We start from the raw sequence: 21,973 nt of genomic DNA on the forward strand, positions 1-21,973 counted from the left end.
GGGGATTCAGGAACTGCGGCTCACTGTCTCCCCATTGCGATTGAGGGGGCACAGACATTGCGTATATACGCTGTTAACCCCCTCTCGCCAACAGTCAGCGCCTGGGGTTGTACCTCATGGATCCGGGTCCCCTATTTCCCTGCTCGCCTCGTTCGCACATGGTAGCTCGGTGTGATGCAGGTGACAGAAGGCTGACTGAAGACTTCATAGGAAGACTTCATGAGGTAAGTTCTTCTGACTGAGGTGAGTATATTCCCTTTCTCCTAGGTACAGCCTTGCAACCTCTGGATACCCTCACTTTTTGCCCACTTTTTCTCAGGGGCTGGCCTGGACAAGGGGTTTTTCTATAGTTATTGAAAAAACTGGGGTGAGCAGGAGCATTTTTGGACTGGGGTACAACTTTATTCAGAGGGCACTATACTTTTCACTTTCCTGAGCGATATGTGTGTGTGGTGTCAATGTTTCTTAAGTGGCTGACAGCCGCTGCGTTTTTACTATGCGGGCGCATGAAGCGCCGGCTTACTTTCGGTTTCGGCTGCCGGCGGTGTCTCGCTCGCTTCCCCGCAAGCGCATATGCAAATGACGTGCGCTCGGGGAAAGGGGCGTGGGCGCCATTACTGACCTTCTTGTCAGAAGCTGAGGGCACTATAGCTCCGCCCTCCTCTGTTGGGGCTTCTGAGAAGCCCAAATTAGCCTCCAATCAGCACTGTGCGCGTAGTGAGAGGCAGGGGCCAATCAGCAGTGCCCCTGCTCCTGGCCCGCCCCTCTTATGCTATTGGCCGGCATTTCTCCCTCCTTTGTCTACACTAGAACGGAGTTCTCCTCACAGCAGCTGCCCTGGGGTCACAGACTTGGGCTGCACAGACAACTGGAGCGTTAGTTCATCATTTTGTCTGTAAAAGCTGTAATTCCAAAATGCCTGGTTCTGCTGAACCCATTTGCTCCCTCTAAACAGTTAACTGGAGTGTTAGCCACTCATTAAATCTGTAAAAGCTGTATCTCAAAAATGTCTGTTTCTGCTGAACCACTTGTTCTGCCTGCTCCCCTTGACCGCCCTGCTATTCTACCCCGGTTGTCTACCAGACCCGGTGGGTTCGGCCGCCCCTCCAGCCTGGGTTCTCTACCTCCCCCAGTCTATGTCCGACTTGGCTCAGGACTTCTGTTATGAGGTGACTGCATTGGAGAGGCCCTCCTGGCCCTCTGGAGGGTCCCACTCTCCTCCTATACTGATGCTCTCGCAGCATCATGTGGGTGTTTTTCATCTGACTCCTCCTCCGAGTCTTCTGGCAGGCACGGGCGCTCCCCTCACAGGCATCGCTCTGTTACTCCTCTAGAGGACGCTCCCATGGTCGCTGCTCTGGCTCTCCAGACCTGCGTACCTGGTCAGTCTCCCCCTTTTCCAGGGCCACCTCACACATTCCCATTCACCTGGAGAACTTGTGGATGCAGTTTCCTATTCGGCCCCCGACTCGGAGGACCACACGAATATGCCTGATTTGGTGTACTCATTGGTTTCGGCCATAAGAGCCATCTTCCAGCTAAGGACCCAGGAACTTCGGACATGGTCCAGAAGTTTCCTCTCATCATGCCCGACCTCTTCCAGGGCTGCCTCACCTCGTTCCCATTCACCTGGAGAACTTGCGGATGAGGTTTCTGATTCGGCCTCAGACTTAAAGGAACACACGGATTCCTGATGTGGTGTACTCATTGGTTTCGGCCATAAGATATACCTTCCATCTAAAGGACCCAGGAACTTCGGATGTGGCTCCAGAAGTCTCCTTTTCTTCGTGCCCGCCCGGCACCCAAGACCTTCAGTTCTCATGCTGAATTTTACGCGTTGCTGGTATCCACCTGGAGGCACCCTGACAAGAAGTTTCAGGAAACTTAGAAGGTTCAAGCGCGGTATCCCTTCGCCGTGGACCTCCTCTCCAACTGTGGATCTGTCGGTCTCCCGCCTCTCTAAGGCACCTACCCGGCCTTTGGCTCATGTGGCTGCATTCAAGACATGAAGGTGGAGACTTTGGCAAACTTTGCCTTAGACAGCAGGATCTTCCTGCTTTTGCTTCGGCCTGGGGGTCAGTGTGGTCTCCCAACTCCGCCAGGGTAGTCTTCAAGATCCCTCTGGAGGATTTATTTAATCTAGCCGATGCTCCGCAGCTGGATATTTTCTGTTTCATGCGCAGCCACTGTGCTGCCTTTGCCACAAGCCACCGTCCCTCCATGTGGCTTAAAGCCTGGAATGTGGACGCCGCCTTCAGGAAGTGAGGCGTCGGGCAGAAAAGAGTTCTTTATTACCTCTGGATACGGCTCACAGAACCGCTTTCCGTCGTAAGTCCTCCTTCGGGTTCTGCGGACCTTTGGTGCCACACAGGGTACCAACAAGGGGTCCAGCCGGGCGCCTTCATGGGAAGAAGGCTTCCTCCTTCTGGACCTGTCCCTCCCGGAGGTCGGCTATCCGTTCAGGCCGTTTAGCGGCCCCATCGGGCACCCGTAGGCCTTCCTCGATCTGATTGGTCGCCCCCACCCCCCGACCACCTTTCTCGGGTGGTTGGTCGCCTCTTACTCTTCCGGGATGCCTTGGCTACGCACATTCATTGTCCCGGTTCCTTCAGGGGAAAGTTTTTGAGGTTTATTCCAACCTCTTTGTGGTCCCCAAGAAAGGCGTTTCTGTTCGCCCAATCTTGGTTTTCGAGTATCCCAGCCAGCATCTTCTGCTTCCCATCCCGAATGGAGTCTCTCCATTCAGTGCTGGCGTCCCTGGTTCATGGGGAATTTTCGTTCGTCGGTGGACATCAAGGATGCCTGCCTCCACATCTCATTGTTCCAGGCATCAGCGGTACCTCCACTTTGCAGTTCCGGACGGTCATTTTCTATTGTGGCTCTCCAGTTCGGTCTGGCCACTTCTCCGTGGACATTTTAACAAAGTCCCGGCGCCTGTGATAGCCCCTTTTACGGACAACAGTTGTTTCCGTGATTCCTTACTTGGACGACCTTCTGATCAGAGTTCCAGCCAGGGCCCAGATCCTGGAGAGTCTTGGTCTCAACCTCCAGACCTTGTCTCTCTTGGGTTGGATGGTCATTCGGTACAAGTCCAACCGCTTTCCTGGGGCTCCAGATCGATGCGGCCTCTGCCCGCTTTCAACTCTGCCAACCAATCGGCTGACTCTCTTATCAAGAGTCCGATGACTTCGGGACCCTGCTCCAGTTTCCATTCGCTTTTGCATGGATATCCTGGGTCGGTTAGCGGCGGCCGTGAAGGCCGTGCCATTTGCCCAGTTTCATCACCGACCTCTTCAATTGGTGATTCTCTTCCAGTGGGACAGGTCTCCATTGTCACTCGACAGTCTTGTCGATCCCTTCTATGGTGGCTTCGTTTCTCCCCTGCTTTTTCGGGCGCTCCTTCCTGCCCCTCCCTGCCAGTCTGTTGGGCTGGGAGGTGTTTTCAAGGACCGGCCGGTCTGGGGCCTTGGTCCCTCGAGAAGCCCTTTTTCCCCATCAACATGTTGGGGCCTAGAGCAATCCTTTCTTTGCTTGCTTCTTGGGAAATCCCTTCTGGGCGGAACTCAGGTTTCTGGCCATCTCAGCGCTTTTCATTCCGGGCGTTTCTGGGATGTGGTCTTTCTCAGCTGGTCTTCAGCCGTCCAAGGCGAGTGGTCCCTACATCCGGAGGTGTTTGCAGTGATCTGCAACCCCTGGGGCGCTCCAGGCGTGGACCTCTGCACGTCCCGCCACAACCAAGCGTTCCTCTTTCTTGGTCGGGCTTTGCCCTGCATTATCTGTTTATTGGTCGGGCTTTGCCCTACCTTATCTGTTTCCTCCCCTTCCTCTCTTTTCTAGATCCTGAGGAAACTCGCAGCAGAGGGCGTTCCCCCATTCTCGTGGCCCAGACTTTCCTCGGCGGGCGTGGTACGTCGTCGTGGTCAGGCTCCTAAACTACTTACCACTGCACCTTCCCTATCATCCAGACCTCCTATATCAGGTCTCCTGTGCCACCCCTATTTACCGTCTCTGCTTTTGACGGCGTAGCGTTTGAGACAGCGGTTCTGAGGACCCGCGGTTTCTCTTCCCAAGTGGTTCACACCATTCTGAGGGCTCACAAGCCTTCCTCTGCAAAGGTTTACCACCATACCTGGCGGTCTTATTTCTGTTGGTGTGAAACTCAGCCTTTCTCTCCGGTCGTGGTTGGCTTTCGGCCGTTTCCATTCTTTTTCAACGTTCTTTGGCGTTCAAATATCATGTCCGAACCTAGTTCAGGGAGTGGCACAAGCTGCCCCTCCTTATCAGTCCCCTTTTTTCCCTTGGGACTTACACTTTGTCATAGGTGCTCTGCAGGACGCCCCTTTGGACCCTCCCAGGGACATTTCTTTTCCCGGAAGGTGGTGTTCCTTATTGCTCTTACCTCTGTTAGGAGGGTGTCAGAGCTGGTAGCTCTCTCCTGCCGTTCTCCCTTCCTGGTGGTATACCAGGACAAGTTGTTTTCCGTCCAGGTCCATCCTCCTTATTTGAGATGTTTTTTTTTAACTTTTTCATCTCCAATGAGAACATTGCCCTACCGTCCTCTTGTCCGGCCCCTTCTCATTCCTGTAAGCATTTGTTTCACAACCTGGTTGTGGTGAGGGCTGTTCAGACTTATCTCGCAGTCACTCTTTCCTTTCGGCAGTGTGACCCCCCTTTTTTGTTTTTCCGGAAGGTCGTTGTACAGGACAACCTGCTTCTACGACCACAATTTTTCGGTGGATCCGGTCTGCTCTTTTTGGGAGCTTACCGCTGCAAGGGGAAGATCCCACTCTTCAGGGGTTTGGCTCTTTCCACCGGTTTTTCGGGGCATCCTGAGCCCTCCGCTACGTGGCTTCGGCCTTGCAGTTCTGTAAGGCGTCCGCGTGGTCGTCTTTGTACACTTTCTCAAGTTGCTACCAGATTCATGCCTTTGCATCGGTTAATGCTACTCTGGGCTGTAAGATGTTGCAGACAGCGGTGGTCCAACCGTCCACCTGTCTGATTCCTTACCCACCCAAGGGACGGCTTTGGTACGTCCCATGGTCTCTGTCCCCCAATGGAGCCGATAGAGAAAAGGAGATTTTTTTATGCTTACTGTAAAATCTCTTTCTTGAAGGATCCATTGGGGTACACAGCTCCCCCCCTTTTTTCTGGTGTTCGTATTTCAGTTATCTGTCCGAAGGTGTGTTCAGTTGCCTTCTGATTGCTCGGACAGTTTGTGGTTTTCTCTTGAACTGTCGGTCTTCTCCTATTGCTCTGGGACTAAAACTGATTACCTCAGGTGCCTGCTGGGAGGAGCCGACTTCTCTTGTTGCCATAGTGTCGAACCTCCTAGTGACAGCAGCATACACCCATGGTCTGTGTCCCCCAATGAATCTTTCGAGAGAGATTTTACGGTAAGCATAAAAAATATCCTCCTTTTTACGGCCACCAATTAAATAAACTGCCTTCCTTGTCATAATCATAGAAATCTATATGCCCTACTAATGCATATATACAGTACAGTGGGTGTTGTAATGTACTCTTAGGGTGCTGTGTTTACCATGGAACTTTGTAAGAAGAGGATTTTAGAATGTTTGTTTGTTTGCTCCTTTAATCCCTTGGGGACTCAGGGTTTTCCGTTTTTGCACTTAGGCTTAGAACTGGGAAGTGCAAAAACTGTACAGTGGGTGTCATAATGTACTCATAGGGTGCAGTGTTTACCATGGAATGCTATCAACTTTGATCACCGCGATCAGTGACGCGCTATTAGCCCCGGGTCCTGGCTACCGTTAGCTGACCGACCCAATATGACGCTGGGTCATTACCCCGCGTTATATCGCAGGCGCAGGACGTACAGGTATGCTCTGCGTCCCTAAGAGGTTAAATGGGCACTGTCAGATACAAAAACTTTTTGTATGTTTTACATCTTGGCAAAACAATAACTTTTCTAATATACTTCTTCTGAAAATGTTATAAAATTTTTATATAAATCATGGCTTAAAAAACTGGGGTCCCCATACCTGCTGGGACACACACAAGTCCAGAGGCAGCGTCATGACGCATGGACCCTGGACACTGCTCTTCTCCCACCAGCCTGTCGCTCATCCTGCAGGAGCAAAGAGCGGCCGGGACCGAGCACACAGCAAGTAAGGTCCTGCATTCCTGCAGAGGGATGCAGGAGTTTTTTTTTTTTTTGTTAAATAACCCTTAAGGACTTAGTACACTCCCGGTGTTAAAAACTGGGTCACGCCATGACCCTGCATCACACTGGGTCGGTCCCGGCTGCTAATCATACCCGGGACCCTGGGCTAACAGCGTGCGGCATCGATCGTTGTGCTGCGCGCTGTTAACCCTTCAGACGCGGCGATCAAAGTTGACCGCCGCGTCTGAAAGTGAAAGTAAATGCTTCCCGGCAGCTCAGTCGGGCTGATCGGGACAGTTCCGATCAGCTGGGACGCAGGCGGAGGTCTCCTTACCTGTGTCCGCGGCGTCCGATCGGGGTTTGATTGCTCCAAGCCTGAACTACAGGCTTGAGCAATCGAGCCCCTATCTCGCTGATCCGTGCAGAGCTATGGCTCTGCAGGGATCAGCATAGGAGATCAGTGTGTGCAGTGCTACAGCTCCCTATGGGAGCTATAGCACTTCCAAAAAAAAGTGAAAAAAAAGTTAACAAAGGTCATTTAACCCCTTCCCTAATAAGTTAAAATCGCCCCCCTTTTCCCATAAAAAAAACTGTGTAAATAAAAGTTAACATATGTGGTATCGCCGCGTGCGTAAATGTCCGAACTATAAAAATATTTCATTAATTAAACCGCACGATCAATGGCGTACGCGCAAAGAAAATCCAAAGTCCAAAATAACATATTTTTGGTCGCTTTTTATATCATGAAAAAATGAATAAAAAGCGATCAAAAAGTCCGATCAATACAAAAATTGTACCGCTAAAAATGTCAGATCACGGCGCAAAAAATGAGCCCTCATACTGACCCATACGCAGAAAAATAAAACAGTTATAGGGGTCAGAAGATGACAATTTTAAACGTGTAAATTTCCATGCATGTAGTTATGATTTTTTCCAGAAGTACGACAAAATTAAACCGATATAAGTAGGGTATCATTTTAATCGTATGGACCTACAGAATAAAGAGAAGATGTCATTTTTACTGAAAAATTTACTGCGTAGCAACGGAAGCTCCCAAAATGGCGTTTCTTCTTCAATTTCGTCGCACAATGATTTTTTTTTCCCGTTTCGCTGTAGAGTTTTGGGTAAAATGACTGATGTCAATGCAAAGTAGAATTGGTGGCGCAAAAAATACGACATCATATGGATTTTTGGGTTCAGAATTGAAAGGGTTATCATTTTTAAAAGGTGAGGAGGAAAAAACTAAAGTGCAAAAACCGAAAACCCCTCAGTCCTTAAGGGGTTAATAACTACACTGAAGCTCCACAGCAGCCATTAGCGGTTTTCCCCCAGTGCACTTCTAACATCACTGATGCTGAAAGTGCTAGGAGCGCACGGGGAAAACTGCTTATGTCGGCTACTGCGGAGCGCCCGAGATTGCGCCGCACATATTACATCAGCCCCACTCTGCAGCTAATACAGCCGCACACTGCCACTCACTTATTAGCATGCCGCCGCTGCTGACTTCTCCCGCCGCTTATTTTAATGTCCGCCAGCCGCTCACTTCTCCCGCCCAATGTTAATTTCACTGCCCGCCTGCCACTTACATCTCCCCTATTGTTAACAAAACTACAACTCCCAGAATGCCCTGACAGTGAGGACATGCTGGGAGTTGTAGTTTTATTAATGCAAAGAGATAGGGGAGCTGACAGCAGACTGAGGGAGGAGGCTAAGGCCTGCACAGTGAGGCCACACCCCCTGGGATGAAATTAAAACAAGTGAGCATCAATTAAAGTGTAATTAAAAAATAAAGGTGCCAGACATATAAAACTTAGATGTACATGGTCAGGATTAGGTACTGACAGTTTTTTTTTGGACCTGACAGGTACGTTTTAATGTTTTCTTCCAATAACTTTACTTGTGCCTAACTAGTACTACATTTCTTATTAAACAATCTCTCCTCTTCATTGTAGGTAAAAATAAAAGGGTTGGCAAACAGTTGGCATCACAAAAAATTCTTCAGCTTCTTCATCCCCATGTGAAAAACTGGGGCTCCCTTCTACGTATGTATGGAAGGGAGAGCACTAAAATGGTAAAACAGGTGAGTCTTTATATTGTGTTAGATTTGGATTGTGTGGTGTGTGTGCACCTTGAGTGGCTAACACCTTTACTGTTGAAACTGTAATAAAAAAAAAAATAGTTTTACCTTTTTAGAAGTGCAGTTAAACTATAATGACACTAACATCTACCTTGTTTCCTAAAATGATATAGGGTCTTCCATCTTAAAGAGGCACTGTCATTGTTAAAAACTTTTCATATATTGCAGAACTCATTATAATATGACATTTGACAATATACACCTGTTAAATTTTTAAAAAAATTTTCACCTGAAATTCAAGCTCAAAATAGCCACCACTAGGGGTCGCCTGTCTTTTAGCCAGACAGACTAGTCTAGATTTTACAGTATACTGGATACCGGCCGTAAAGCATACCGGTATCCAGTATAGGAGATTTCTATTGTGTATGCAAAACTACAGATAAAGGATGTGTGGACATGCTGGGAGCTGTAATTTTAAAACGGCTGTAGGCAACACTGCTTTAACACAGTTATTTACAAACATTGCAGCCTCAGTTGTTACTAAACTACAACTCCCAGCATGCTGAAATAGTCAAAGCTTTCTCGGACTCCTGAATGACAAAGAAGTTGATCAGACATTCAGGAGTCTGTGAAAGATGAATGACACACATAGTGACAGCTATGCTGATTAGCATCCAGCTTTACTAGGAGAAGATAAAACAGATAGAACATGTATTCATAAAAATGCTGTTCTTTTATCTAAAAAAAATCCTTGCACTAATTTTATAAAGATCTATTCTTATATTTATACATTTTATCCGGTTATGAATTCACCATAATGTCTTCTGATTACTGCAGGCAAGCTCCAAGTATCTTCCTCTGACACATGACACAGCATAAAACCAGAGAGGAAAGGGTTACAGAGTAGAGAGTACTGATTGGCTGACTGCCCAGGCTTGCTCCTGTGAGGGAGACAGACTGACACGCCCCCTCCAGCCTGCACAATGAAAAAGTAACTCACCAGCAGATAAATGCTTATATCTCTGGATATATAGGTCCGAGACACACAAAAATGATATGCACATGATCAGGATTGGGTTCTGAGTAACATATCACTTTTTTTTGCACTATGACAGGTACGCTTTAAGGCTATAGACACCTTCAGCATATAATAAATTTATTTTTACATGTCAGCACTAACTTTGAGTTGCAGGCTGCAATCTTTATTTCTTTCAGTTTTTTTTGTTTGTTGTTTTTTTTCAAACCAGTGAAGTGCAGTTCGAAACCTGCTCTCTTAGTTTTATACTTCTCTCATGTGGTATGTGGAGGTCTATGAATCAAGTAGGCTTCTGCCTTAAAGGTGTACTCCGGCCCTAGACATCTTATCCCCTATCTAAAGGATGGGGGATAAGATGTCTGATAACAGGGGTCCTGCCGCTGGGGACCCCCACAATCTCTCCTTTGGATAGGGGATAAGATGTCTGGGGTTGGAGTACCCCTTTAAGTAACTCTCTTGTATCTGGACAGCTTCATTCCTAGACTTGTGTAGCCAATAAAAGATCTCTTCTCCCTTAAGCCTACATACTGTTGCTGAGGGGTGTGGGAATCTCTTTCGCATAGAGTATACTTTGCTGTCCCATCTAATCTAATAAGGAAAAATAAAACACAACTTTTATTAGTATGCATAAAAATAGGTCAAAACACAAAAGGTGTCCCTAACAATACAAGAGACAAAAACACACAACAAAGAAAAGTGAACGTGGGTTGTTGGTAAAGCTGGGAGATTAGTCACCTAGAAGGATGAATTGTGACCCCAAAAAAGCCGGCCCTAAAAGATAGACACCCCTGTATATCTGCCTTTTGAGGGACCCATCTCCCTAACAGGATGGCCTCAACCATGGTGACCCTCCCTCCTTAGTGCTAAGTGCAAAAGGAAAAAAATTATGAACAGAGATGAGCAATGGGAAGTGACCAAAGCACGGTCAGGCACAATGGCTAGGATGATATATGCCAGAGAGGGACTCTAGCAAGGATATCCCAGTCCTAACAACATTCCACGTTTGTCAATAAAGAAAAGTGTACTAATAATAAAAACAACTACACTAATAGGGGGAGCCTATGTTACCACCATTGATATTAATACCCTATTCTATAATGATAGTTTAAAGGTATAACATTAAATACGGTGTTTATTCCCTCTTTCTGTCGCTTTTCTCCCACTCCTATAGTGTGTGGGTTCCTCAGGGTTAGGGAAAGACAAGGAAAACAATGTATGTTTACTAAATCGGAAAAAAACATATATACATTAAAAAAAGACAATTAAAAAATAATGAACGAATCACAGAGATATACTACTCAGTGGAGCAAAGATATTGATGGAGTTACAAATGGAATCCCTCAGGTAAGTATAACTAAATAATGAAACAGTGACACTACATACCAATTATATACGGCCAGGGCTCAAGTCCTGGAGGAATGCATAGGAACTGAGTTCCTGCACTCTTTTTACAGCAGGAACCCCGTTCCCATTAGCAGGAGTCCTGTAGGACCACCCCTTGAGTGGAAATCTTGGGCGAGTTCCCTCACTTTTCTTTTTACCAGGACTTGCCCCTGTATATACCCATATGGGGAATAACATGGGGAGAGAAGCCTAGCAGCATGAATAAAAAAGCATATGTCAATCGCAGCTAAAAGAGATGAGGGATAAGACCAATATAATATGCAAATAACAATAGAAGTAATTACCAAGTGGTACAGCAAGACCTCAAACACCCGTATTCTGTATTGATCCCATAATGTTATGAAAAACTTCATTAAACATTTACTCCCCCTTACATGAAGTGGTGGTTGAGGGAGTCGTCTTATGTTTTCATTTAGGCTCGGAGTTGACAGGGAGTTTAGATGGCCTTCTGCTAGCCTAAAATTAAAATAAATTACTTAACTCTCATAAGGTTCTTTTAGCTTTGTACCTCCCTGGTGGTTAATGTAAGCTATTGTGGTGGCATTGTCTGTTTATACGGTCATGGCCGTAAATGTTGGCACCCCTGAAATTTTTCAAGGAAATTAAGTATTTCTCACAGAAAAGGATTGCAGTAACACATGTTTTGCTATACACGTTTATTCCCTTTGTGTGTATTGAAACTAAACAAAAAAAGGGAGGAAAAAAAAAAGCAAATTGGACATAATGTCACACCAAACTCCAAAAATGGGCTGGACAAAATTATTGGCACCCTTAACTTAATATTTTGTTGCACACCCTTTTGAAAAAATAACTGAAATCAGGAGCTTCCTATAACCATCAATAAGCTTCTTACACCTCTCAGCCGGAATGTTGGACCATTCTTCCTTTGCAAACTGCTCCAGGTCTCTCTTATTGGAAGGGCGCCTTTTCCTAACAGCAATTTTAAGATTTCTCCACAGGTGTTAGATCTGTACTCATTGCTGGCCTCTTCAGAACTCTCCATCGCTTTGTTGCCATCCATTTCTGGGTGCTTTTTGACGTATGTTTGGGGTCATTGTCCTGCTGGAAGACCCAAGATCTCGGACGCAAACTGACATTGGGCTGTACAGTGCGACCCAAAATCCGTTGGTAATCCTCAGATTTCATAATGCCTTGCACACATTCAAGACACCCAGCGCCAGAGGCAGCAAAACAACCCCAAAACATCATTGACCCTCCACCATATTTCACTGTAGGTACTGTGTTCTTTTCTTTTTAGGCCTCATTCCGTTTTCGGTAAACGGTAGAATAATGTGCTTTACCAAAAAGCTCTATCTTGCTCTTATCTGTCCACAAGATGTTTTCCCAGAAGGATTTTGGCTTACTCAAGTTCATTTTGGCAAAATGTAGTCTTGCTTTTTTTATGTCTGTGTCAGTAGTGGGGTCCTTCTGGGTCTCCTGCCATAGCGTTTCATTTCATTTTTAAATGTCGATGGATAGTTTGCGCTGACACTGATGCTCCCTGAGCCTGCAGGACAGCTTGAATATCTTTGGAACTTGTTTGGGGATGCTTATCCACCCGGACTATCCTGCATTGACACCTTTCATCATTTTTTCTCTTCTGTCCACGCTCAGGGAGATTAGCTACAGTGCCATGGGTTGCAAACTTCTTGATTAATGTTGCGCACTGTGGACAAAGGCAAATCTAGATCTCTGGAGATGAACTTGTAACCTTAACCCCTTAAGGACACATGACGTACTGGAACGTCGTGTCCACTCCCGATCTATAACGCGGGGCCACGGCGTGGCCCCGCGTCATAGCGGTTCGGGCCCGGCCTCTAACAACGGCCGGGACCCGTGGCTAATAGCGCGCGGCATTGATCGCTGTGCCGCGCGCTATTAACCCTTTAGACGCGGCGTTCAAAGTTGAACGCCGCGTCTAAAGTGAAACCGAAAGCATGCCGGCTAGCTCAGTGGGCTGTTCGGGATAGCCGCGGTGAAATCGCGGCATCCCGAACAGCTGACAGGACAGCGGGAGGGCCCCTACCTGCCTCCTCGCTGTCCGATCGCCGAATGACTGCTCAGTGCCTGAGATCCAGGCATGAGCAGTCATGCGGCAGAATCATCGATCACTGGTTTCTTATGAGAAACCAGTGATCAATGTAAAAGATCAGTGTGTGCAGTGTTATAGGTCCCTATGGGACCTATAACACTGCAAAAAAAAAGTGCAAAAAAAAAGTGAATAAACATCATTTAACCCCTTCCCTATTAAAAGTTTGAATCACCCCCCTTTTCCCATAAAAGAAAAAACACAGTGTAAATAAAAATAAAAATAAACATAAATGGTATCGCCGCGTGCGGAAATGTCCGAATTATAAAAATATATCGTTAATTAAACCGCACGGTCAATGGCGTGCGCGCAAAAAAATTCCAAAGTCCAAAATAGTGCATTTTTGGTCACTTTTTATATCATGAAAAAATGAATAAAAAGCGATCAATAAGTCCTATCAATGCAAAAATGGTACCGTTAAAAACTTCAGATCACGGCGCAAAAAATGAGCCCTCATACCGCCCCATACACGGAAAAATAAAAAAGTTATAGGGGTCAGAAGATGACAATTTTAAACGTATTAATTTTCCTGCATGTAGTTATGATTTTTTCCAGAAGTCCGACAAAATCAAACCTATATAAGTAGGGTATCATTTTAATCGTATGGACCTACAGAATACATATCAGGTGTCATTTTTACCGAAAAATGTACTACGTAGAAACGGAAGCCCCCAAAAGTTACAAAACAGCATTTTTTTTTAAATTTTGTCGCACAATGATTTTTTTTCCCGCTTCACCATAGATTTTTGGGCAAAATGACTGACGTCATTACAAAGTAGAATTGGTGGCGCAAAAAATAAGCCATCATATGGATTTTTAGGTGTAAATTTGAAAGAGTTATGATTTTTTAAAGGCAAGGAGCAAAAAACGAAAATGCAAAAACGGAAAAACCTCCGGTCCTTAAGGGGTTAAGATTGTTGATATTTTTCTACAATTTTGGTTCTCAAGTCCTCAGTCAGTTCTCTTCTCTTCCTGTTGTCCATGCTTAGTGTGGCACACAGACACACAAAGCAAAGACTAGGTGAACTTCTCTCCTTTTATCTGCTTTCAGGTGTGATTTTTATATTGTCCACACCTGTTACTTGCCCCAGGTGAGTTTAAAGGAGCATCACATACTTGAAACAATCTTATTTTCCCACAATTTTGAAAGGGTGCCAATAATTTTGTCCAGCCCGTTTTTGGAGTTTGGTGTGACATGTCCACTTTGCTTTTTTCTTCCCTTTTTTGGTTTAGTTCCAATATACACAAAGGGAATAAACATGTGTATAGCAAAACATGTGTTACTGCAATCCTTTTCTGTGAGAAATAATTCATTTTCTTGAAAAATTTCAGGGGTGCCAACATTTATGGCCATGACTATATCTTTACATGCTTCTCTACCAATCTTCACAAGGATTGTGATAGGGCATAAAATTCTGCCCGTAGCTCTCTTACATTCTGTGAGTCTAAAAAAAAAAAAAAAAAGCTGGTCTTATCTGTTTTCTTTGTAAAAGGCCAGCAATATGCTTCTTTATAGGGGCTAAAGTCTCAAAAAATGTTGGGGTTAGAGGCCCCACACACTCTCTCTATAGCAGGATCCTCAAACTTTTTAAACGGGGGCCAGTTCACGGTCCCTCAGATCGTTGGATGCTCGGACTATAGATTTAAAAAAAAAACATGAACAAATTCCTATGCATACTTACATATTTTATTATTTGACTACCCCTTTAACTGTTCCCCCACATTTGGGTTGGCAGTGCAGTTCCCCCACATTTGGGTTGGCAGTGCAGTTCCCCCACATTAGGGTTGGCAGTGCAGTTCCCCCACATTAGGGTTGGCAGTGCAGTTCCCCCACATTAGGGTTGGCAGTGCAGTTCCCCCACATTAGGGTTGGCAGTGCAGTTCCCCCACATTAGGGTTGGCAGTGCAGTTCCCCCACATTAGGGTTGGCAGTGCAGTTCCCCCACATTAGGGTTGGCAGTGCAGTTCCCCCACATTAGGGTTGGCAGTGCAGTTCCCCCACATTAGGGTTGGCAGTGCAGTTCCCCCACATTAGGGTTGGCAGTGCAGTTCCCCCACATTAGGGTTGGCAGTGCAGTTCCCCCACATTAGGGTTGGCAGTGCAGTTCCCCCACATTAGGGTTGGCAGTGCAGTTCCCCCACATTAGGGTTGGCAGTGCAGTTCCCCCACATTAGGGTTGGCAGTGCAGTTCCCCCACATTAGGGTTGGCAGTGCAGTTCCCCCACATTAGGGCTGGCAGTGCAGTTCCCCCACATTAGGGCTGGCAGTGCAGTTCCCCCACATTAGGGCTGGCAGTACAGATCCCCCCACATTAGGGTTGGCAGTACTGTATACTGCCCCACTTCAGTACTCCGACCACCACTTCTCCAGTCCGGCAATAGCAGTAAGTCCATTACGGGGGAGCGGTGGTCGGAGCACCAAAGCTGACGTCCCGCTGGTAACACTTACCAAGCAGGCCAGTGCACGTCCTCATCGCTGCTCTGCTCCTCCGCACTCCGTTGCTATGGGCGCACGCACGGGACGTCGGTGACATCCCTGCGTGCGCTACCTCCCGGCGGCCCCTGCGTTTTTAAAGTAAACGCGGGGCTGCTGAGAGAGCGCATCCCTGTGTCCCCAAAACATCTTTCGGGACACAGGGATGTCCTTAGGCAGCGGCGGGCCGGATAAATGTCCTTGGCGGGCCGCATGAGGTCCCCTGCTGTATAGGGAATAGCGGTATTCCGAATACCTCCTCAGAAGACAAGGCATCTGACGTCCCTTCCCGTTCTCCTTCCTCTGCTGGCTCTGATCCCTTACAAAGCTTCAAGTCGTCCCCTCAGCATATGCTTGAGATGTTTAATGTCATCTCTCTAGTAAAAGGGGGACATAGCTGTTCTCATTTTAACTCTAATGAAACCTGAAAATGTGGAAATAACCATATATTAATAAATGAGAACTAGGTAATTGACTAAGTTGACAAAAGAACAGGCAATAAACCTCACCCTGCGTATTCCTCATAATGGAGCGCACTCTTTTTTATTTTTATTTTTTTTATTTATTTTTAAATAAGAATCACTTCTCAGTCATAGGCCCCAGCCCGGCTCTTGCTGATTCCTTCTCCCGGCCATCGTCCCATTTAAAGCACTGCTCCGCCCGAAGCCTCCAGTCAATGTAATGCCGCCACTTAATCCAGCCACATGGCATAGACAGAAGGAGACCGCTGGAGGACAAAGGATCCCGGACTATACTGGGGATGGTGATTTTTTTTTAGATGAGGGCCTCAGCTGAATGCAGTGGCTCCCTAGGGAGACTTCCACTACTGGAGAATACCCACCAGTCACAGATTACAGACTGGGCCCCCGCAGTTCCTTGCCTTTCATGCTTTCTGCTCAAGGGACAGGAAACAGAACTGATAGGGAAAGGGCTGACCGGATTTCTTGTCTGTTTCTTGTCTCAAGGAAGGAGGAGTACGCTCTCCAAGAGTGCTGTAACAGGGCGATAGGGATATGACATATTTTCTCATTCAGCTCCATTGGGGGACACAGGAACCTTTGGTATATCTTGCTGACACTAGGCATACAAAAAAAGAAGTCTGCCCCTCCCAGCAGGGTATACCCCACCTCCTGCCTTAGAGACACTCAGTTTTAGCTTAGTGTCATAGGAGGCAACACGAGCCTGGATTGCACCAGGTCTGGTCTTTTTTTATTTTCTAGTGATAGTGTTTAGAATTTTTCTTCTTTTTTATTTTTCTAGGTAGGGGCGACAGGAGCATGGCGCTGCCTGTTTCCCCACATGCGACTGAAGGGCACGTGTCACAATCACACCCTATCGGTCCAGCCAAGACATTAGAGAGAGTGTGATGGTGCAAGGGTTAAAGCCGCCAGACCTCTGGGTATCCACTTGTCCCAGCAAGTCACCAAATTAACCCTTAGATAAACGTGTTTTACCAGAGCTTCCTTCAGAAAGGTGAGCTCATATATTTAGAGATCAAAGACCAGAGCTGATTAATTAAACATTTAATCTGATAAAAGGTATCACAGTGCTGACTATATAAAAATACAGGAACAAATGACATACAGTTACAAAAATATATAAAAGAGTTTAGCAAGACAAGTTCAGAAAACAAAAGATGAAGTTCTTAGTACTTGCGCCTCAGACACTTCCTACACTTTCTTTCATGGCCTGTTGCTGTACCCCGCACCTCTTATGAAACTTACTTTTTATCTGAGGGGAATACAACTAGAGGTATTTCTATATCCTAGTCTGCGCTATTGGGCCTCCCCGCTCAGAGGCGTTATATATTTCAGGATCGATGGGAGGGAGACTTGGCACTTACCTTCACTGATGAGCAGTGGAACTTTGTGTTCGACTTGCCTAGGAGACACTCGAGGTGTGCTAATCATCTTGAGGCTTCCAGAAAACTACTCTACAGGTGGTACTACACCCCTGTGCGCCTATCTAGAATATATCCCTCGGCTTCTCCGGTGTGCTGGAGGTGCCTGAGGGAACCCGGCACCCTCCTACATATCTGGTGGACCTGTGAAAAAATGTGTCCCCTCTGGACTGACCTCAAAAAGTTATTAGATGGATTGCTTGATTGCCCATTCCCTTGGGGTCCGGAGGTGGCGTTGCTATACTTGACTCTTGACCAGCTGCCTATGGTCTCGATATTTATATTGTTCCATGTACTGATAGTGTTCCAAACAGCTATTGCCCGCAATTGGAAATCTACTGGGGTGCCGAGTCTCCCTGCCACGCTGGCTGTGGTCCATCATAATCTCACCCTAGAATGTATGATAGCTAAGAGAAATGGGGGTAGGAATCGCCTGGAACTAATACAACGCTGGTTGGCAGCGATTGACTCCCTGCCATTAGAGATAAGGTCTGGGTCTCCGCTTTCTGCTGCCATTTAACTCCCTCTCTGTCTGTCTGGTGGTGTCGTGTATTAGGGTTTACGACTAATGTCTTTAATTGTTGTTCCCGTACCATGTACTACTACTTAGCATCCTCTGTGACTAATTTACTCTGTTTTGTTTATCCTTTTTGTCGGCCTCCTTTTGGAGGCATGTCTGTATTACCTTGAAAATCCTAAATAAAGTAAAAAAATAAAAAAAAAGATGAAGTTCTTACAGCATGATCATATAGCAGTCCTTGTCAGTGAGAGTGCTGTTCTTAGGATGGTCTTGTCAGCTTATGGCACAGCCTTGAACAACCAACTTTTAGTCTAGCATTGTTTAAATATATCATATCTGCTTTCTTGGGAGGGAGACTCCATTCCCCTCTGATCCCACCAGGGGGTCTTCTCTCTTATCTGTTTGATTATATGATGGGACCAGAGTGCAGACTTCAAAGGAGATACCAAACAGCCAGACCTCCAATAAAATGCAATACATAAAAACGAAGGATACACCGTCTGAATGACCTGTCTCACCCATGTCTTGGATAATACATCACACAGTTATAATTATAATATACATATAGGATTTTAATAATCAGGCCTTGGGCCTGACAGCACGGTTCCATAGAGTATGGTCCGTTAACCCTTCCTCGCAACAGGCCAGCACCAGGTTTGTACTTTGGGTCTGGGTCGCCTATTGCCTCTGCTCGCCCCGCTTTCTGAAGCCTGGCATGATGCAGCAGGCTTAGTCTGGTGATGATTTCGGCTTCCAAGAAATCTCTGACGGCTATGGCCTTTACTGGCGGTCGCCTTTTTGGAAAGCGGCTAGACGACATCATCTCTGAGGCTACAGGTGGTAAGAGTTCTTTACTACCCCAGAACAAGGCTCGCCGCACTGCGGCTCGTGGGGGTTTTCGTAAGTCAACCTCCTTTCGGTCCTTTCGCCCCTTGGGTCAGAGGCGCCAGGAAAAATCGAGCCCTTCGCAGGGTAAGCAGGGCCCGTCCTTCAAACTTTGCTCCTCCTGGAAGCAGGATAATCGCTCCAACCGATTTCCCGCTAAATCAGGAACCCGTAAACCTGCCTCGACCTGAAGGGGCGCCCCCACCTGGGACTCCGTCTCGGGTGGGTGGTCGCTTACTTCTTTTTTGGGACGTCTGGTTGGCACAAGTCCAGGACTCTTGGGTTCGGGACGTCATCTCCGACGGTTACCGAATCGAGTTTGCTTCTTTTCCCCGGGATCATTTTTTTTCGGTCCGGGCCTCCTCGTTCACTTGCTCTGGCCGCAGGTTTTCATTCTGCCATTCGCACTCTGCTGCAGCAGGGTGTTATTGTGCCCGTTCCACCTCAAGACCGTTTCAGGGGTTTCTATTCCAACCTCTTCGTGGTGCCCAAAAAGGAGGATTCAGTCCGTCCGATTTTGGACCTGAAACTCCTCAACAGGCATCTTCACCTTCGCCACTTCCGTATGGAGTCGCTACGGTCGATCGTGGCATCCATGGATCAGGGCGAATTCCTGTCTTCAGTGGACATTCGGGATGCGTATCTTCACATCCCGATTTTTCCTCCTCATCGTTTTCTAGGCTTTGCCATTCCGCAGGGTCACTTTCAATTTGTGGCTCTGACCTTCGGCCGGGCCACTGGCCCCCCCCCCCCGGTTTTTACCAAGGTCCTGGCGGCTGTCATGGCCATTCTCAGGTCCCAGGGGGTGTTTGTCCTTCCTTATCTGGACGACCTGCTTATCAAGGCCCCGTCCTGGGTCCAGAATGAGGAGAGTCTCCACATCACCCTGCTGACCCTAACCAGCTTCGGGTGGCTCGTCAACGAGAAGAAATCCAACCTTTCTCCCTCCCGGTCTCTGGTCTTTCTGGGACTCAGGTTCGATACCGCGAGCGCGAGCATCTTCCTCCCTCCGGACAAGCGGAGGGCTCTGCTGTTAGGAGTTCGTCACTTTAGACGCCCGCATCCAGTGTCCATTCGTGCATGCATGGCAGTGCTGGGCAGAATGGTGGCGGCCATAACGGCGGTTTCGTTTGCACAGTTCCGTTGCTGTTCGCTTCAGTGGGCTATTCTGTCTCTGTGGAACGGATTCCCCCTGCCCTTGGATCATCGGATCCGTCTGCCCACCCCAGCTCGCCAGTCTCTTCTTTGGTGGCTCCACTCTCCCCTCCTTCAGAGCAGCCGCTCGTTTCTACCGTTGAACTGGCTGGTTCTTATGACGGATGCGAGCCTCCTCCGGTTGGGGGGCTGTCCTCCTGGACCGGAAGGTCCAGGGCCGGTGGTCACCTCGGGAAGCCAGGCTTCCTATCAATGTCCTGGAGATCCGGGCGATATTCCTTTGTCTCCGACACTGGGAGTCTCTTCTTCGGGGTCGCCCGGTTCGCATTCAGTCAGACAACGCGACGGCTGTGGCGTACCTCAACCGCCAAGGGGGCACTCGCAGCAGTGCCTCCATGACCAAGGTGTCCAAGATTTTGAACTGGGCGGAACACATGGTTCCCTCCATATCAGCGATCCACATTCCGGGGGTGGAAAATTGGGAGGCGGACTTTCTAAGTCGCTCCTCCCCCGATCCCGGGGAGTTGTCCCTTCACCCGGAGGTGTTCGAGTCCATCTGCCGCCGTTGGGGGATTCTGGACGTGGACCTCTTTGCGTCCCGCCTAAACCGGCAGGTTCCAAACTTCGTAGCAAAGTCCAGAGATCCTCTGGCGCTGGCCGCGGACGCCCTCATCATTCCCTGGTCTCGGTTCACTCTCCCGTACCTGTTTCCGCCGATTCCCCTCCTTCCCCGAGTGCTCAGGAAACTCAAGGCGGAAGGCGTACCGGCCATCCAAGTGGCCCCGGATTGGCCCCGCCGATCTTGGTACGCCGACGTGGTTCGGCTCGTGGCGGACGTTCCCTTCCGCCTGCCAGATCGCCTCGATCTTCTGTCTCAGGGTCCTCTTTGCCACCCCAATTCACAGCCGCTGCATTTAACGGCATGGCGGTTGAAACCGCGGTATTGAAGGCTCGCGGTTTCTCATCTAGGGTTATTCGCACTATGCTCAAGGCGCTTAAGCCATCCTCGGCTAGGGTCTACCATAGGACCTGGCGGGCTTATTTTCGGTGATGTGAGGCCCGCTCTCTTTCCCCAGTTCAGTTTTCTCTGCTGAACCTTCTTGCGTTTCTGCAGTCGGGTCTTGAGACGCGCCTGGCTTTTAGTTCCCTCAAGGGTCAAGTGTCGGCGCTGTCTATTCTTTTTCACTGGCCTCTGGCTTCTGACTCATCTGTTCACACCTTCCTCCAAGGAGTAGCTCATGAGGTTCCTCCCTATAGGTCTCCTACTCCCCCTTGGGACTTAAATTTGGTCCTGAGTGCCTTGCAATCCGTTCCGTTCGAGCCTATCCGAGACATTTCTCTCAGTTTCCTTTCCTGGAAGGTCGCCTTTTTGGTAGCTGTGACCTCGATCCGTCGGGTGTCGGAGTTGGCAGCACTTTCTTGTCAACCTCCCTTCCTGATTCTTCATCAGGACAAGGCAGTACTTCGGCCGGTTCCTTCATTTCAACCGAAGGTGGTTTCGTCCTTTCATCTGAACGAGGATATCGTTCTTCCTTCCTTCTGCCCTGCTCCATCTCATCCTAAAGAGCGTTCTCTTCACAACCTGGATGTGGTACGGGCTTTACAAGTTTACCTCAAGGCCACCTCTTCTTTCCGACGGTCTGAGTTGCTGTTTATCCTTCCGGAGGGCCGACGCAAGGGTTTGCCGGCTTCTAAGGCCACCATCTCCAGATGGATCTGGTCCGCCATTTCTGAAGCATACCGTTCCAAGGGGAAGGATCCTCCCTTCCGGGTTATGGCTCACTCCACTCGCTCTGTGGGGGCCTCTTGGGCGGTCTTTAACAGGGCTTCGGCCCTACAGGTGTGTAAGGCGGCTACTTGGTCTTCGGTGCACACATTCACCAAGTTTTACCAAGTGCACACTTCTGCATCCACAGACGCCTCTTTCAGGCGTAAGGTTTTGCAGGCAGCGGTGGCTCTGCCGTCCGCTTGATTCTGGGTTACATGGTTTTCCCACCCCCGGGGACTGCTTTGGTATGTCCCACGGTTCCTGTGTCCCCCAATGGAGCTGAATGAGAAAAGGAGATTTACACTTACCGTAAAATCTTTTTCTCAGAAGCTCCATTGGGGGACACAGCTCCCACCCTGTGTTGGTTAGTTGTGATCTGAGAGTTGGTCGCCTGTCAGTTGGTTGTTTCATTATTTTGACTGGGCGCCCTCTAGACTCTTTATTTTTTTCAGTTCCTCCTATTGCTTTGGGACTAAAACTGAGTGTCTCTAAGGCAGGAGATGGGGTATACCCTGCTGGGAGGGGCCGACTTCTTTTTTTGTATG

The 21,973-nt window shown here is 47.9% G+C and overlaps 1 protein-coding gene across 1 annotated transcript in view; it reads left to right on the plus strand.

Annotated features, from left to right (window-relative positions):
• DGCR8 (DGCR8 microprocessor complex subunit) overlaps positions 1 to 21,973 on the plus strand; it is a 58,172-nt gene that overhangs the window by 23,988 nt on the left and 12,211 nt on the right. The window contains exon 12 of the mRNA XM_056532633.1: positions 8,074 to 8,201. Coding sequence (XP_056388608.1) covers positions 8,074 to 8,201 — 128 coding nt within the window. The remainder of the gene's footprint in view (positions 1 to 8,073; positions 8,202 to 21,973) is intronic.

This window comes from Hyla sarda, chromosome 1 (assembly GCF_029499605.1).
Source record: "Hyla sarda isolate aHylSar1 chromosome 1, aHylSar1.hap1, whole genome shotgun sequence".
NCBI lineage: Eukaryota > Metazoa > Chordata > Amphibia > Anura > Hylidae > Hyla > Hyla sarda.